The following is an 18,052-nucleotide window of genomic DNA, read 5'->3' as shown; positions in this document are numbered from 1 at the left end:
TAGTTTTGCGGTGTGGCTGTAGTTAAGCTGGTAAAGCAGGTTACTTTTCTATTGACAGGGATTTTGAGAGCTTGACTCTGAGCTTTACCGAAATTGAAGCGTCTTTGAACACAGCGCTGAAGGCCTGCTCTTTCCTTATGCACAAAGCGGAGTCAAATGGTCAGACACAGTCACTCCCATTAAAGCTGAAGGCATTCAACTATATTTAACAAAGGGTTGAGCAGTTTCACTCACGTGTGTGGAGGTAAGAAAGAGCAGAACATCTAAGTGCGTCTTAACACACTCAATTGCTTTCATTTGTCACCTTTTATAACTGCTGTGAATACAGGTCATACAAACTCTTCGAACATGTTTCCCTACTTTACACAAAAGTGTCTCCCAAATGCTCAAAACTGCATCGATGCACCAGAGTGTCCAAAGTGACAGTAGTGCTCTTTCCATTTATTTCCATAAAATTGTGAGCAACAGATGTGGAGAGATCAATGTGTTCATAATTAAGAAATCATCTATGAGAAATACAAGCAGTTTCTCAAATTATTCTCAATCGGCAACTATGAATTTGTGACATTGTATTTGATACATTTATTAAATTATCATTTATGTGTTATCAGAACCATCAGAACAGTTAGTCTTTAATGGTTTGGTTACAGTTTTTTCTGAATGCTTAAACCCTAACTGTGATTCTTATAGCACAATTCCTAAAACTATTAACACTTATAGCAAAACCACTCACTGAGTTTGCAAAACTAAAAGCACAAACACTGCTTTGCACTCAGTTTGCAATTTTGTAACACACACTTTGCAAAACTGTAGGCACAACTCACTGCTTACACTCAATTACCAAATTTCCAACACACTCCTAGCAAAATTATACACATGTATGGCTATCATTAACACTATTTTGCCAACTGTCTGGCACACTTTCACATGTGAAAACTGCTTTAGATAATTAGTCCACTTTGCAATCAGCCTAAGCACTATAAACAGGCCACAGGTAAGCTGTCTATGTGGAGTACAATGGAAGGAGCAGTAAGAGTGAGAAGAGTGAGAATCAGAGGAGGCCGAGGGAGAGGACGTGGAGGTGAAGAAGTTGGAGGAAGAGGACGTGGAGGTGAAGAAGTTGGAGGAAGAGGACGTGGAGGTGAAGAAGTTGGAGGAAGAGGACGTGAAGGTGAAGAAGCAAGAGGGTTAGAGGAAGTTAGAGGAAGAGGACAAAGAGGAGCAAGAAGAGGACGAGGAGGGGAAAGAGGAAGGGTAAGAAGAGTAAGAAACAGAATAACTGATGACATCAGGGCTACAATAGTGGACCATGTCATCAACCATGGGATGACCCTGAGGGAAGCTGGCCAACGGGTTCAGCCTAAACTGAGCCGCTACACTGTGGCAAGCATCATTAGGACATTTCGAAATGAGAATCGGTAAGTACTTTGTAGCACTGCCATACTCTAATGAGAAACACAACAGTACCATACATGCAAAAATACTGAAATTGTTACTTTACAGAATTGCTAGACGTCCAGATGTTGGGGGCAGAGGCAGAATGTTCAATTGACATCTGTACACAGAGAAAGCAAAAGCCAGATGTGTTTTGTATTCATACCATCAGTGTGCAGTTGGCGCATTGTGTGCTTAGTAGATGATGGCTTGTGTGTACTGTTTGATACGAAAACACCATTTTTACGAAGGTGTGAAGAGTTAATCTAGCTGTGTTCGCTTTTGCAAGAGAACTACAATGTTTTGATAATTGGGTGACAGGTTTTCTTATTTGTGTGTAGAGTTTTGCAAAAATAGCCAATAGTTACAAAAAATGTGCTTAAGCAATCAGAAAAAACTGTAATAAGAAACTTGTGACTGGTCCACGTACCAATTTATTTTGCTAAAATTCCTGCTATGCTAGAAAGTAATAATTGAAAGATGCTGAAATATAAGTTACTTAAAGCAATATTTATCGGCAGTGACCCTAATAAAGTCATGTAAAGCAGTATTTATTATATACTGGAAACATCTGTCAGCATGTTGTTAAAATATTCAGACCAATAAAATGAAGCACATTTGTTGATTTATGTTGATTCACAGTGTGATTTATAAGCAAATAAAAGCTGATTTTCCATCTCAGAAAAAGGAAACACCTGAGTACATCCCAGTTATTACTCATACTGAGTAGTTTTCTCACTGTTTCTCTTTCATTTCTGTTGTAGTGCATCCTGTAAATACATGTATGCTCTGCATTAGGTACAACTGTTCCAATAATATTAATTCTATTTTCCAGTCAATAAATGGCAGCAGCTGATTGCATTTAGGGTTGTACATAATCTAGTTCAAACTGAGCATCGGAGTGGAGAAAAAGGTGATTCGAGTGGCTTTGAATTTGGCTGCTGATGTCAGACACACTGGTGTGAGTGTTTCAGAAAGTTGTGATCTACTGGGAGTTTTGCCACACAACCGCCTTCAGATTTTACAGAGATTACTTCAAAAAAGAGAAAATATCCAGTGAGCAGCAGTAATGGTAAAGCAGCCTTGTTGATGTCAGAGGTCACAGGAGACTGTCCAGACTTGCTTTGAATTGATTAAGGGGAAAGTAGTTGAAATAAATACTTGTTGCAATCGATATATGCAGAGGAGCATCTCTGAATACACAGCATGTAAACCTTGAAGTAGATGGGCTAGAGCAACAGAAGACCATACTGGGTGCCACTTCTGTGAGCTAAGTAGGGATGGGTACCGATATCCGGTGGCATTATGGCACTGGTTCTGACATAAACGGTAGTAACCAGACCGAAAAGCAGCGCACATTTCGGTGCTTTTTTTCCCCTGAGATGTCATATACTTTGGATTCTAGCCAATCATTTTACCTTTCCACGGATAGTAGGCGGGCCCCGGTACGTACATTCTTTTAGACCAGAGCTACAGATTAAAAGTGCCCAAGGCGAAGCGGTCAAAAGTCTGGCTGTACTTCACAGCAAAAGATGCAAACTCAGCAGCCTGCAACAAGTGCTTTAAGGTGATACTGTGCAAAGGAGGTAACACCTCGAATCTGATGAAACACCTGGCGACGCATAGCGTTTTTTTAAAAAGCACCGTATTTGATAGCTTGCTGCAAGACCTCACACCAAGCACATCTACTGCGGGTGTGGCAAATCTCCATTAGCAAGTTAGCGCGGATCGCCCCGTGCATGGGGCTGAACGGTGCTTATCATTTTGCAGAAAAAAAGAGACTGCTAAAAATAAAAACATAAGCATACATAAGCAACAAAAGCATGAATCCATCCTGCCATCCATCAGCAGCTCAGGCTTTTGGTGGAGACGCAATGGGTTGAGAGATATTTTCTTGGCAATCTTTGGGCCCTTTAGTATTAGATGAGCATTTTTAAAACAGCACAGTCTACCGAGGTATTGTTGCTGCTCATATACATCCCTTTTTGAACACAGTGTACCCAACTTCTAATAATACAATAATACAATAATAATAATGTGCTGTGCTCAGATGGGGTCAGATGATATCAAACTGGACCTCCACAGTCACCAGAATGCAGTCCAATAGAGATCCTTTGGGATGTGGAGAATGGAGCATCACAGATGTGCAGCCAACATTACTGTAAGTGAGAGATGGACTGGTACTTCTATGGCACTTTCCTATTCTAATTTAGCACTAAAAGCTCATTCACCCAAATACACACACGTTTGTGGAACACTTTGTCATTCAGGCACACTCACTGTGTGATTAATGCACAGTTCAGTATCTTGCCCAAGGACACTTCAACATGTAGATTGGAGGAGCTGGGGATGGAACCACCACCCTGTTGATTAGTAGATGAACCTCCTAAGAAAAATTCTCTGCTCAATGCCATCATTTCAACATGGTACAACCCAGTACTAGCACGGTGTAACGTATGCATATATGTCCTTTTATTTAAAATGACAAACACTGAGGCAGATTTTAACATTCAATGATCTTTCAAGTGAAATATGATGAACAATTTTTCCCCCACTTAGCAAATTTAATTAGAAAAAATGACAACACAGAATATGAGGAAATCTGGAAAGGAGAAAGTAGAGTTAATTCTGTATTCTTAGCTGATATTACCATAAAAGAAATAGTAGCAATTGTAGAAAACTTTAAAAATAAAAAATCTACTGACTGTGATGGTATAGTCATGGTTATAATTAAAAAGACTTTAGACTGTATAAGTATTCCTCTTTGCTATATTTTTAATCTCTCGTTACAATCAGGAGTATTTCCTGATCGAATGAAAGTGGCAAAAGTGATACCCTTATATAAATCAGGAGATAAGCATAGTTTTAACAACTATAGGCCAGTGTCTCTTTTGTCACAGTTTTCAAAAGTGCTTGAAAAACATTTTGCACAAAGACTTGATAGTTTTATTGAAAAAAATCAACTAATAAATGAAAATCAATTTGGATTTTGTAAAAATAGATCAACGGCATTAGCATTGTTGACTTTCATTGACGATATTTCATCTGCAACCAATAATAATAATAAATACACAGTTGGGGTATTCGTTGATTTAAAAAAAGCTTTTGACACGTTACTACATTCTATTTTGATTTCTAAATTGTATAATTATGGTGTAAGAGGAGTGGCATTGAATTGGTTAAGGAGTTATTTAGAAAATAGGTCGCAATATGTACATTATCTCGGCAATACCTCTGAAAGATTGAAGATTGTATGTGGCGTTCCTCAAGGTTCTATTTTGGGACCTAAACTTTTTAATTTATATATTAACGATATCTGTGACTTATCAAAAAGGTTAAATTTTATTTTATTTGCAGATGACACAATTTTTTATTGCTCTGGAGAGAATTTGAAAGATTTGGTTGAAATTATGATTTCTGAGATGTTAAGATTAAAAAAATGGTTTGATGTAAATAAATTATCTTTGAATCTGACAAAAACGAAATTCATGATATTTGGCAATCGTGTAAAGGAGGAAGAAGTCATTAGGTCCATTAATGGAGAATTGATTGAAAGAGTTACTGAATTTCGCTTTTTGGGTGTGATAGTAGATGAAAATTTGACGTGGAAATCACATATTGAGTATATTAGAAAGAAGATGGTTAATTTAGTGAAACTACGGACACTATTAATTATGTTTAAGGCTAAAAGTAATATTTTGCCTTTTAAGTTACAAAGAGTATTTTTATTGTGTTCGGGGGGAGAAGACAGCAGAAGGAAATTTTATTTTAAGCATCAGCTAGCTAGGACTACACAAAGATTAATGAGTCCAGCGGTTAGGGGTATACGACTGTGGAACTCTCTTCGTTATAATTTAAAGAATTGTATAAATTTACATTGTTTTAAAAAGTGTTACATGTCTAAAACGATAACTCAATATGAAGAATGTGAATGAAATTGGAGTTAATTGAAAAAGGATCCATTATTTTTTGTTTCATTTATTTTATTTACTTTTCTTTTCTCCTTGTTACTATGTGGAGTGGTATATTCTGATTGTAAATTTGTTGTTTGGTTTGAGTTAGGACTGGAAATAAGTGTTAATGTTAGTTTGTTCCTTGATTCTTGGTGCCCACTTGCAATATAAGTTGGATTGTAGATAGGGGGCAGGGTTTAATAAGAATATTTTCTTCTTCCTGCTCTTTTTCACACATGGTTACAGTGCTTTACTGATAGAAAGTGTGGTTGGTTTGCCTGAAAGAACTAACTGTGGAAACTGTTGTACCAAGTGTGAAATAAATAAATAAATGAAATGAAAACGAACAATGGCACACACCTAACATGAGAAACCAGACACGCCTTACTCGAGAGGCAGAAGAGTGGAGCATTTCCAACATACCAGTCAATTCATAAGATCCTATTCACCTCCTGATTATTTCCCTGGGCCTTGGCGGCTGGGTGTGTTTGAGATAGACAACAGCCTCTCAGACCCATCACAACAAAGGTAACCAACCACTTACACACCTCAGGGCCTCAGTGCAGTTTCAATACACTTCATGAACAGATCGCATCAGCACAAAACTGACAGTTGGGAGTGAAAGGAATCCAGGAGGAGGAGTTTCTGTTTTTCTAAAGTTTGTGTGTTTTGGTGTGGCACTGTGTGTTCATCCCTCTGTCTGTGTGTTTGTGCGTGTGTGTCTCGGTGCAGCTGTGTAACCAGCCACTGTGTTGACAATGCCAGTCCAAACACAAACATCATTGGTTTTTAATGATGTGATTATCAAGCAAAACACACAAACATAGACCGAAGAGAAACCCACAGCAGATTTGATTAATGTGGTTAATTAATACATACACGTAATAAACTGTTTACAATTCCGTCTGTTTCTCTGTGTGTCTGTCTGCTGCATTGCATAAACTTGTGCCTGTGCATAAATTAAAATGAGCAAGATGGGTATGAGTGTGTGCGTGCGTACTGTAAGGCACACTCTTTGCAGCATGTGTCTCAGTAGCAGCTGTCCGGAGGCCAGGTGGCTGAACTGACCTCCCACACCTTCAGCTTTACTGCATGGCCATAAACCAAAGATAACACAAACAGCTCCTAAATCAACAGGCTACACTGATCAGCACCAACATCAGAGCTGGCAGACAGATTCACATCTCATTAGCAGCTCTGCAAAACTCCAAACCAGACAGATTTCTTAAAGTGAATATTTCAGCAATGAGTCTTACGGTTTAACTCCATAATAAAAGCATGCTTCCTGTCCTTTTGTTTAGAGATATGCACTGTTTGTTTTCCCTGGATTGTTTTCCAGTGTGAATCCCACTTTGTGGAAGCCTTTAATTACAGGTACAGTCCTATAAGAATAAAGGCTTTTATAGGACTCTGTGCAATTCTGGGCAAAACTAAGAACACCATTATGGCCTCCATAGAAATTTATAGGGTAAGTAGCAGCTTGATGCTGCTAACTGAATGCACTCAATTAATTGATTATCAGCAAGTGTGAGCACCTCTAGAAACCAGAAGTTTTTGGCCATTCGCTGGTGTAAAGCATTTAGATGTGTATTGTGCCCAACAGTATATGTCCCAGTAAATTCACCCAAGGTCAGACTGTGCAATGTTCAGAGAAATAGCAAAATCCCAAAGAGCTTCATCTCAGATTCTACAATTCTCAGTTAGCATGTCAAGTTTTAAAGTTCTTGACAGTACAATTAGAAAGAAACTGAAAAAGTATGGCTTGGCAAACAGAAACAGTTTAATGCTGCCTGTTGAAATTATTTATCATCAAATGTGCCTTAAATATGCCATGTACAGTCACTGTGAACCTTATAGTACTTATGGTATTTATTCATTATATTTACTGAACAAATGAGACACAGCTGTGTTTCATACTACAAGCTTACTTTTATGGTATTTTAATTTTAATGTTTCAAAGTATTTATTGTCTCTAACTGAACATCAAAAACTGAAAACTTTCCAAAAAGCAACAAGTCTAATGTCTGACCTTCACTTTTTGTAAACATCTCTAAGTTTTGGGCATCTGACCTCATGTGTATCACTAATTCATTCACAGTGAAGACTTCAGTTTAACATGCATTAGGAGTACTGCTGATTACTAGCAAGCTAGCTGGCGTTGGTTCATAGCACATATTCTTCACAGCCCAGATGCTGCTGTGGTTGTTGCTCTCATGTCATTAAAGGTAAGTACTGACAGTGCACTTCATGTAAACTTGGCTACTTATCACTGATGAATACTAATGCACTGAAAATAGCAAGTGTAAGTAGAAGGTGCGTGATGAGTCTACAGCCATGTTAGTATGCTGTTAGCATGAAAGCAGGTGCAATGTTCAATATGCTGACAATCTGACTGTTATTGCTTGTTTCACCATGTATATATTTAATACCAGCAGCTAATGGGAATGTCATCATTTATATAAGAATTAACTTATTAAGAAAATATTAAAAATATCAAAAGTTACCAATTCATCATGCAGTGTATCCAAAACTCTCAATACCTTTTACTAACAATGTCATCCTGGTGATGGCTCTACAGAATAAGTTGCAGGATTGCCAAAAAACTATAACTGAGGACCATGAATGTCTAATATTTACTGAGATATACAGAACTGTGCAAAGGTTTTCAGTTAACCAGTATGTCTTTATGCTTTACTTTCAAGGAGACAGACTTTCTTGTATTTTTAAAGTGGCCTTGAGCAGTACTTTTCCAGGATTTTTTAAGGTCTTTGCTTTTTTTGAAGGTTTTTTGAAGGTTTTTGAAGGCCTTTGAAGGTCTTTGCTTTTTCACTCACCCAGGTCATAAGAATAAGTTAAGCCATTTAACACTGACCTATGAATCACTTAAACATAAAGGGGAACCTAACAGATGGTTTGATGGACATAAAATATTATTTTTGCATTTACAAGATGTTTCTGACAGAGTTACTGCTGAAAACGTTGCATATCACAGCATGGTGTGTTTAAAAAAGTCTTAAAAAGTTAAAAAGTATGTCCTTAGGAAAGAATCCAGCAAAGACCTGACACAGAACATGAGACGTGCATCTCAATTTTCAGTTGTTTTGTCTACTGTTTGCTGAAGCCAGTGATGCTGGTTTGTAATATTTGATGAAATTATTAAGGCAGAAGGGTACCACGAGATTTTGATCCACCATTGAATACCATCTGGAAACCATCTGATTCACAGCAGCTTCATTTTCCAGACTCACAGTAATCCTAAATACTCTGCAAATACAGTAGAAGCATAACTGGATAGAGAAACACATAGTGGCAAACTGTTGGTCATAGATTGGCCTCTTTAGAACCCGGACATCGATATTTTTTAAAGTGACGTGGCATCGTGTTGACAGAGAACAGAACAAAAAGCACCCAACATACAAAGAAGAACTTTGAATATCCTTCACGAAATCTCGAGAACTATTCCTGAAGACTACTAAAGAAATTACAAGGTTGTTTGCATAACAGATTTAAATTGTATTGTCACATTACAATAAATCACTGCACCCATTTCCCATTATAGCAAAATTACAAGAACTACGAGGTGATTTGAGAGGTTCTGAATTAGTCTTGACTGAATGGACCATTATGATGTTTAGAACCACCAATATGATCTAAAACACAGGAATGACTAAATCGAGCAGTGATGCTCACTGTTAGATGTTCACAAGACCAGTTCCTGAATCTAAAATGTCTTATAACATTCAAACAGTCTTGTAGCTTGACATATAGGCTTTACTTCAATCCTGGGCAATCACCCAAGCGTGCGTTTTTTGTGTTTACTTTCATTACTCTTGGGGGCATACAGTTGCAACTTTCTTTTAGTTTCAAAAAGCATGTCCCAAAACAGAAATAATCTAATTTTATCATAAAGGCATGTTTTAAGACTGAGGGTTATGGTGGGGATTAAGGTAAGTCTACAGGAAAATAGTGAGAGTCAGTGCAATGCCCTTTGAAGTGATGGAAACACAACTGCATGTGTGCGTGTAAGGAGCAGGCGGGTCAGGCAAGGCTGTGTCTAAACATGCCATGTGCCCTGAAGTCTTGTTGCATCACTGGACATAAAGGGTCAGGCTTAATCTCCCCTCTGATTATTTTCTTCCCTCTGTTCAGCTACAATACATGACCCCTCCTCATCTACCCTGCCCACTTTTCTTTTTATTAGCCCTACTCTCAAAAGGGGAAAAAAATAAAATAAATAAATCAGTAAGATATACTGAATTTTCTCCAAACTCTAAGCCGACTTTGAGGCTGTGGGAGTGTTTTTGAGGGGTGGAAACATATCAGCATTACAATCACACACAGCTGTTTGTATTCTGTTTTGGGAGCTACAAAGGAAGGGTTCATGAAAGAGATTGACAGGAGAGGACAAGCTTTGCCGCAGCTATGCCATCTTATTAAGATATTTATACTACTGATCCTAATGAAGAATCACTATTATATTATCTTACACAGTCCTGTGAAATGGGATGTTTTCACAGGACTATGCAGTCCTGTTAAAAACTGAGCTCATCCTGTACTGCTTCCATGGGAATTAAGAGAGTGAGTAGCAGCCAGGCGCTGCTAATCAAATGCACTTGATTAAGTGATCATCAGCAAGCATGACCAGCTCTATGAAAGCAGAAGTTTTGGCAGTTTGCTGGTCTTCAGGTTTGTGTTACTACAATGCTGCAATCTTTCCATGACTGGACATCCCAGCAAATGAACCCCAAGGTCAGAGCGTGCGATGCTCAGAGAAACAGCAAAAACCGAAGAGCTGCATCTCAGACTCTACAGGCCTCAGTTAACGTGTTAAATGTTAAAGTACAATTAGGAAACGACTGAATAACTATGACTTGTTTGGAAAGATTTCCACAAGAAAGTCTCTTCTCTGTGAAAATAACACGACAGGCCAACTTAGATTTGCAAAGTTTCTCCCGAACAAACCACAAGACCCCTGGAACGATGTCCTCTGGACAGATGAGCCCGGAGAGAAAATGTTTGATCATAATGTACAAAACCAAATCCAGCATCATACCACCTGTCAAGCACGGTGGTGGAGGGGTGATGATCTGGGCTTGTGTTGCAGCCAGAGGACCTGGGGATACCTTCTCACTGAGTTGACTGTGCACAGCAAAGTATTCTAGAGCAACAGGATTGCACAGAGTCCTGTGAAAAATCTTTGATATGACAATTTATGCCTTATCCAGGAATGTGTGTAATAGACTGGTGACCTGTCCAGGGTGTACCCTGCCTTTTGTCCTGTGCCAGCTGGGATAGGCTCCACTAACCCTGGGACTCTGAAAGGGATAACTGGTTAAGAAAATGGATGTATATTCCTAATCTGAGGGTGTAACTCCAGTAAGGAGTATTTCCAGAAAGGAAATCAGCAGTAAGATTACCCCATGAAGTCAAATGTTTATATTCTCCCCCCCAAAAAGTAAATCAACCAACATTTTAACTGAAATAATAAAATGAAGAAAAAAATAAAGGTGGTATTTAACAGTTTCATCTTTGGCAGAAACATGAAAAGGAGATTGTTCAAAAGCAACCAGCAATTTATATGTCCTGGGCGCTGGAGGAGACTTGAAGGCTTAAAGGTCTGAGATGTGAAACGGCAGTCAATTGATTGTATTCTAGAGAATTATATAGATGGTATCTGTTTCAGAAACCCTCTGTTATATTCCTGTTACAGTGAATAATCACTTAAATATCTAACAGTTACAACAAAACATATTTTAATCTTAGTGATAGTTCTTTTACATAGTGGCTGCTGGATGGGTTAACAGCTGATCAATGTCGCTGAGCTGACTGTACAGTTATATATATATGTGCTGGGGGTACAGTGATATTACTGGAAATCACCAGTCCACACAGCTTATCTATTGCTGGCTAGAAACATTGTGAAATACAATTAGCAGATAAATGTATCAGATAATGTGGAGCAAACAAAGTCCTTTCTGAGTAAATATTACAGAACTTCATATGTATGGTTATTTTGTTCCTGTTACAGTAACTGATCAGTACCTATTATGAGTATTGTCGTTACTCAGTAAATGACAGTATCTAAATATGCAAATATGTGCTGGTCTCCCTTCAGAGTTTCTGAAAATGTAATATTAGAGCTGAAACGTTTGCAAAAGCTTCAGTGTCACGTAATTCCTGTAGTCTTTAATTTAGAGCTACTTGTTGCTATTGACACTGAAACTAACTTTTTTTTTTTTGGTGGGTAAAAACAAATCAGTTCAAATCCATTTCAGCTGCTCATCTTGTGCAGTCACAATTATGAGACAGATATAATGAGATGATTTTTAAGCAGTTCTTCATCCATCCGTATAGAAATCAAGGGCTCAGAAGTTGTTTCTAAATTTTCCACATTAGTTTTCAGTCTGAGGCTCGGTCGCCTTCCTGAAGCCAGCTAAATAAAGCATCAGGTGACCGGGACACTGCAGTGAAAAAGAGAGTCTCCTTCCGAGGTCAAACTGTTGCTGTTTGATTGACGGCCAGCTGGAAACCTGCTGCTACCTTGAGGGAAAACGCAATGCGTGGATGTTTTGTATTTGTCTGAGAGAGCAAGAGAGAGAGAGAAAGAGAGAGAGAGCACGTCTGCTGCTGCGTCTGTTCTCTCTCTCCCTATCACACACTCTCGGGAGCAGCGCTTTGACGCACCACGCAGAGTTGGATTATAGTATTGCGCGCTGGTCTTTCACGATTTTCTGTCCCTCGCGTTACCCTCACCGCTGACCGGCAGTTGATATATTATCGGGATCAATATCTCTCCGCCACGGTGACCTCTGCTGAGCTTTTCTTTTCTTTTTCTTTTTTTGGGGGGAGAAAGAAGAGCAGCCGCGGCTTCCTCGCAGGACGCGTGTTGTGAATTACAACCAACAGAGCCTTACCTGGAGTGTGTGCGTGTGTGTGTGTGTGTATGTGTGTGTGTGTGTGTACATGAGAGAGGGTTTCTTTGGATCGGATCAGATCAAGGACCGAGGTGTTTCACTGTCTTTGCTCCGCGGGCACACATTTACATACACAGGCACTGCACTCACCGGGGGGATTTGGGCACCGCATGCCGGGGACATGTGGAAGTTTGCGCCGCTGTAGCGCAGCCAAAGAGCCGCTCTACCGCCTTATCGAGCGCCCCTATTTCTACCCAGGGGGACCCAAGTCCCTGATCACAGTCCTCACGCACTGAAACCCCTCTCAGAGGACCCAAATGTAAATTCAGAACCAGACATTTCTGAAACACGCGTGTGCTAAGGGAGGACAGCGAAAAGGAGGACGGCATCCCGTTGCGTGCAGAGTTTGGTGAGCTCCTCCGGGGGATTTCGGGGCTTTATCTTTTAACGCCCTTCTGTTTTCACGGTGTTTTTGCGGGTCTCATATTGGCCCCCACTTGCCGCAGTGATGGTGGGAGTTCGGTGCCCCGTTGGCCCTCACCGCTCCCTGGTGACTGTGCTGGGGCTGCTGGTGACTGTTCTGGTCCTGTCCAGCGGAGCAGACGGTCAGCCATGCCCGGCCCAGTGCTCCTGCACCGGTACGACAGTGGACTGTCACGGACAAGGACTGCGCAATGTGCCCAGAAACATACCTCGAAACACGGAGAGACTGTAAGTATGGGATTGTATAGATTTGACCTAAAATTTGGAAACATTGCATAAGAAAAGTCACCATAATGTCGTGTTGCCATTTCTTTCATGCTTAAATAATGAAAAATAACGAGACTGCATTTACCTTTTAATGCGGCGATTCTTCTGAAGGGGTGTGAGGAGTTTAAAGAGTTTATGGAGAAAAAAATGTCACACCTTCTGATGTTTTAGCACCCAAATTTTATTCCGATCAGTGGTTAGGAAATGTCATCTGCTCATATCATAATTATGATCAAACATTATTCCCCCAAATTTTCCTGTCTAATTAATTTGTTTTTAACCGGGAGGCACTGAAAATGTCTCTCTCGAGGACCACATCTTTAACAGCGCAGAGCTTTTTGTCATGTCTAACCTATACTTTCGGCCTTGTTAACGCCGCAGTACGCAGCTGATGTAAATGTTGGTGTGAGGTATAAATGATAAAAAACACTAAAGCTCGTTTTGGTGCCTAATACGAGGACACGTCAGTGCTGATCGCGGAGCTGAAGTTGGGGGGCTGCTGTGGTTGTTGGTGGTTTTGAACTGTTGCATTAGCACAGCCTCCGTTGACCACATCGGTTTGTCAGCAGACCAGCGAGTTAATCAAAAACGGATTTGGACAAGTGGGCTCCGAGTTTATCATTAAAAGACCCCTCGATGAAATTAACACTTGCCGGTGTAGTGCAGCAGCCACAGCTCCTCTCAGTTTCTCTGACAGTCAGATGACCCTGCGTTGGCTACGGAACAAGAAGTTTCAGCAAAAGCCTCCTTCATCAATGAGCACCATCACAAACATTGTCCTCGATGTATACCTTATTAAAATGTAATTTTTCTTTCTAGGGACCTGAATGCAAACAACCTCACTAAAATCACGAAGACGGATTTCGCAGGGCTGAGGCATCTGCGAGTGTTGTAAGTGACGTTTATTCGGCGAATTTTATTTTATCCCCTCTTTATCCCCTCCTCTGAAGATGCGAAAAGGAAAACAACAATATTCTCTCCCACATGCACTGTTAAGCAGCACCTTGCATATCCAGAAAACTTTCCAACAGAACATCACAGCACAGAGATTTAACAGTTTCTGGCCGTGCTCGGCAGCAGCAGCAGATTCATCCAGCTCTGGAGCTGCTGCACGCAGGCACTGCATCCAGTGGTGGGAAGCTGCGGTTTCACTGAGCAATCATAAGTGTCTAAACAGAATAGCAGCGGCACCTGTTAATGCTGTCGTGTTAATCTGCCAGTGGAAGTGTCAGGAGGGGGCTTATTTTAACCACCGGGCCCCGGGGCCCATGTGCTGGAGTGATTAACGCGCTGGCGAGGAAGTGATGGAGGGTAAAAAGAGGAAAGAGATAGCGGTCATTAGGTGTAACCGCGGAGGGAGGAATGTAGCTGCTGGAAGGGAGGGAAGGGTGGAAGGAAAGGAAGAGAAGGGGGAGAGAGTCAAGTAAGAACAGGTTTCTTTACCTGGGGTGAATCCAGATTAAAGAGTTCCCCTGCACCGTCACTGCCGGGACAGGGATAGCTGCTGTGCGAGCTATTCAGCAGCCGAAATGAATGGAAGGGAATAGACATAGTTGGAATTCCTCCAGAGATTATGCCCTTAATTGTGTGTATGTGTGTCTTTATTTGTGTGCTCTAGTTTTCACTTTAGCTATTTCCGGTATGTTCACCCAAAAGCACCATAATTAGTGAGTTTATCGACATTTTTTTTTTCAAGCAAAAACACTGCACTTTAAAAAAAACCCGTGAGAATAGTTTTTTTTTTTAATTTGAGAAATTTGTGAGAAGAGTCTTTAAAAATATAAGTCCCCCCCTTTTTTTTCTTATGGGGCTGTATTAAAAAATAGTATTGACTCACTGATAAATCAATTAATTAAAAAAAGAAGAGCTCAGTGGAGATGGCCCATAAAAGCCTTTGTGTTTTTGCTTGGCTTCGTCAGCACACTAATCTTAGTGGAGTTGTGCTAGTGTAAGTGAAGGAGTAGTCAGAGCTATGCGGTTAGATAGAGAGTAAATTGGATGATAGATGAGTCGCTGTCCAACTGATGGGCCAGTTTTAAAGTCAATTCTGGGACTCTATCGACCCGCTGCTGATTGTCTCCCCTCTTTCTTGCTTTTTTTTTAACCTTCTATCACTTTCCATCTCCACCAATCTGCTTTTCTCCTTTTTTCACACCCAGTGCTGCCTGATCCTTCTCTATTTCTCCCTCTCTCTCCTCTCCAGTGTCAATCTCCTGTGCCCTATCTTCTCTCTCTTATCGCTGGCCCCATCCAGCCATCTTTCTCCTTTTTTTTTTTGGCCTCTTATGGTTTCATCACACAAATCACTCTGTCAGCTCTCACGCTCTGTGTCTCTCTATCACTCTCCTTCCCCCCTCTCATGTCGTTCCTTTTTTTATTGTCCAATTCACATAGTCTCACACTCTCTTGGTGTTTCTCTCTCAGGCAGTTAATGGAGAACAAAATCACCACAATCGAGAGAGGAGCCTTCCAGGACCTGAAGGAGCTGGAGAGACTGTGAGTAATGATGTGTTGACGCCATTGTGTTAATTTAATTCTGTATAAAATCAGTTTGCCCAGCCTTAAAAATCCCAAGAACGCGCATGCCAGTCGATTCATTTGTATATCTGGATGCACAGATCAACAAGTGTCATATAAAATCTCTTTTCAGTTATTGGGCGGCCACAAGCTGCATTATTTGTCTTTGTTAGAAGTTCTCCAAGTCTGTAGAGCTTTACTTCTTCCAAAAAAACATTCCCTTATTCTGTGCTTTGGTGACTCTCAAGGACACTGTTTAAATATCCTAACCCACTGCTTACTAACAGCATTAACAGTCCTTAGTGCAAGAGGGGTTTTGAAAAAGCCCTTTAAAGAAAAAATTATTTGGTTTGCCTTTGTCCAATGAGCTCTGAATACTTAGTGACCTTCTAGGACTGCATGTTTCAGTTGAAAGTGAGAAGAATAATGTCAGCAGATTATATTATATACTAGCCAGTGGATTATGAATCATCACCGGAACTTATGGATTTCTTTATCATTTATTTATTTATATATTAACTTGAGTTGCAGCAATACAAGAAATCAAGGACAGGCTGACTTTAGCTATCAAAGCTTTCAGTGAAAATACCTAATGTGACAGCAGTGAAGACAAACTATTTCCCCAAGTTTTTAACATGATCATCCTGCAGTCATCTAGGACAGCCCAGAATCGTACCAAAAAGGCTATAATGTATCCAACCTAATTAGTGACCCCTCCTGCTCCGTGTGAATGCATGCATCATGTTTTGCCACTTTTATGTCAGTTACCCCAACTTGGCCTCCTGCAAATCTGTTCATGTGGCAATGTTGAGTCTGAGTGCCATGGAAGTGAATGAAGAACAGTCAGAAGTTTTTACAATGCCAACCTGGTATCACAAGTCAGCATCCAGACAACATAAGGCCTTTATAACATAATTAAATGTTGGTAGTTTATGTGTGTGAGAGAGAAGCAGAAAGAAGGGACAAGTAGCCTCGCTGACCAGTGGTATGCCCACTGAGTTTTGTGTACTGTCATATACGTGTACATGTATGTATGTTTGTGTGTGTGTGATTGTTCAAGTGGTGTGGTCTGAGTGACAGCACATGACACATGGGAATGCAGTGGACTGACTGAGTGTGAGGAGTCTTAGTGACAAGCTTTAATTAAAGCCACTGCGCACACACACACACACACACACACACACCTACACACACACACACACACACACACACACACACACACACACACACACACACACACACACACACACACGCATTTACAAAAACAGACATATTGGCATATGCAGAGAGATATCCACCTGGACACACACACACACATATACACAGACTAAAAAATAAAAATAAAGCAGTTCATCTTTTTTTATGGCTCTTGTGGGTAACTTTGTCACAAGTCAGTGGGATGAAAGTGATAAAATGTGACTTTTTTGGATGCTTTGGTGTTGACCCTGTCATGCCTGGTTTTTCTTTGCTCTCTGCTGCACTATAGCTGCTCTTTGTTGACAGAGAGAGAGAGAGAAGCTCTGTAAACCGCTATAAGGAATCTGCTAGTGTTTCTCATGCAACCAGCACTGGGCTCTGTCCAGCTAAGCGGTTCTGGGAATTCCTACTCAGAGTTGGTGACAAAGAGGGCAAAATTTAACTACATATGGTCTGGATTTAAAAGTAAACTTTGATAATGATTACCCTCCCTCCAAAGAGATGGTGCAAGCTAGTAAATACCCTCTTTCATGCACTCATATAAGCAACACAGCCTTGAACATAGATTGTAGTGTGGTCTTAGATATCTTAGATATCTAATGTGAAATTATGCACGGTATGGCTGTCTCTCCTTTTCTGTCTTGTCTCTGACAACAGCAAACTTTCTGACACAACATGGCTGTCTTCTGTTGTCCTTGCAAGTTTTCCTCTGTAATTCAGCTTCTCTTGCGTGGCATGTTCACAAACACAAAGATGGAGTCAGTCATCAATGCCCCCCAACAGCTACCATACAAAGGCGCGTCTCTGGAGTCTGGAGTCTGAGGGCTCATTTCAAAGCCCTCCATCCTCTTGGGGGCTGGAGGGGGCCTGCTGGGCACCACAGCCCAGAGGAGAGGGTCCTAAGCTTGGCTGACAGATCCATACTGACTGCCCCCCATGGGGGCAGAAAACGGTTCCCCTTCACATCTTTTTTTTTTTTTTTTTGCGACAGGCCCCGAAGGGCCGGGCAGGGCTGGGTCAGGTGTAGGGCAGTAGCCTTGGGGGTACGGAGGAGGGGCATGTGGTTGAAGGAGGTGTGGAGGAGATAGGCATGTCACAACACAACTGTGCACATATCCAAACACATGAATGTGTTTGGATACACTCGTGCATGCGCATTCACTTACGCAAGGCTGCTCTGTCAGTACCGGTTTTATCTTGATTTGGAGGACCCCCCAAAGCCACTCGCGCCGTTTTCATTCATTCCTTAACCTCTCCTCACGTTTTTGCTCCTTACGCACCCATCTG

The 18,052-nt window shown here is 40.7% G+C and overlaps 1 protein-coding gene across 8 annotated transcripts in view; it reads left to right on the top strand.

Moving 5' to 3' along the window:
• The first annotated feature begins 11,908 nt into the window (after positions 1-11,908).
• The window catches only part of slit2 (slit homolog 2 (Drosophila)), a 105,294-nt gene continuing 99,150 nt past the window's right edge, over positions 11,909-18,052 (top strand). For 3 of the 8 annotated variants that reach the window (XM_085162243.1, XM_085162244.1, XM_085162250.1), the window contains exons 1-3: positions 11,910-13,012; positions 13,871-13,942; positions 15,476-15,547. In XM_085162243.1, coding sequence (XP_085018369.1) covers positions 12,810-13,012; positions 13,871-13,942; positions 15,476-15,547 — 347 coding nt within the window. In that variant the 5' untranslated portion in view covers positions 11,910-12,809. Of the gene's footprint in view, positions 13,013-13,870; positions 13,943-15,475; positions 15,548-18,052 lie in introns of all 8 variants that reach the window. The other 5 variants (XM_085162246.1, XM_085162245.1, XM_085162242.1 and 2 more) reach the window with 4 other exon arrangements.

Source organism: Neolamprologus multifasciatus, chromosome 6, assembly GCF_963576455.1.
Source record: "Neolamprologus multifasciatus chromosome 6, fNeoMul1.2, whole genome shotgun sequence".
NCBI lineage: Eukaryota > Metazoa > Chordata > Actinopteri > Cichliformes > Cichlidae > Neolamprologus > Neolamprologus multifasciatus.
The sequence above is the reverse complement of the archived record's forward strand: the minus strand, read 5'-3'. Positions and strand labels throughout refer to the sequence as shown.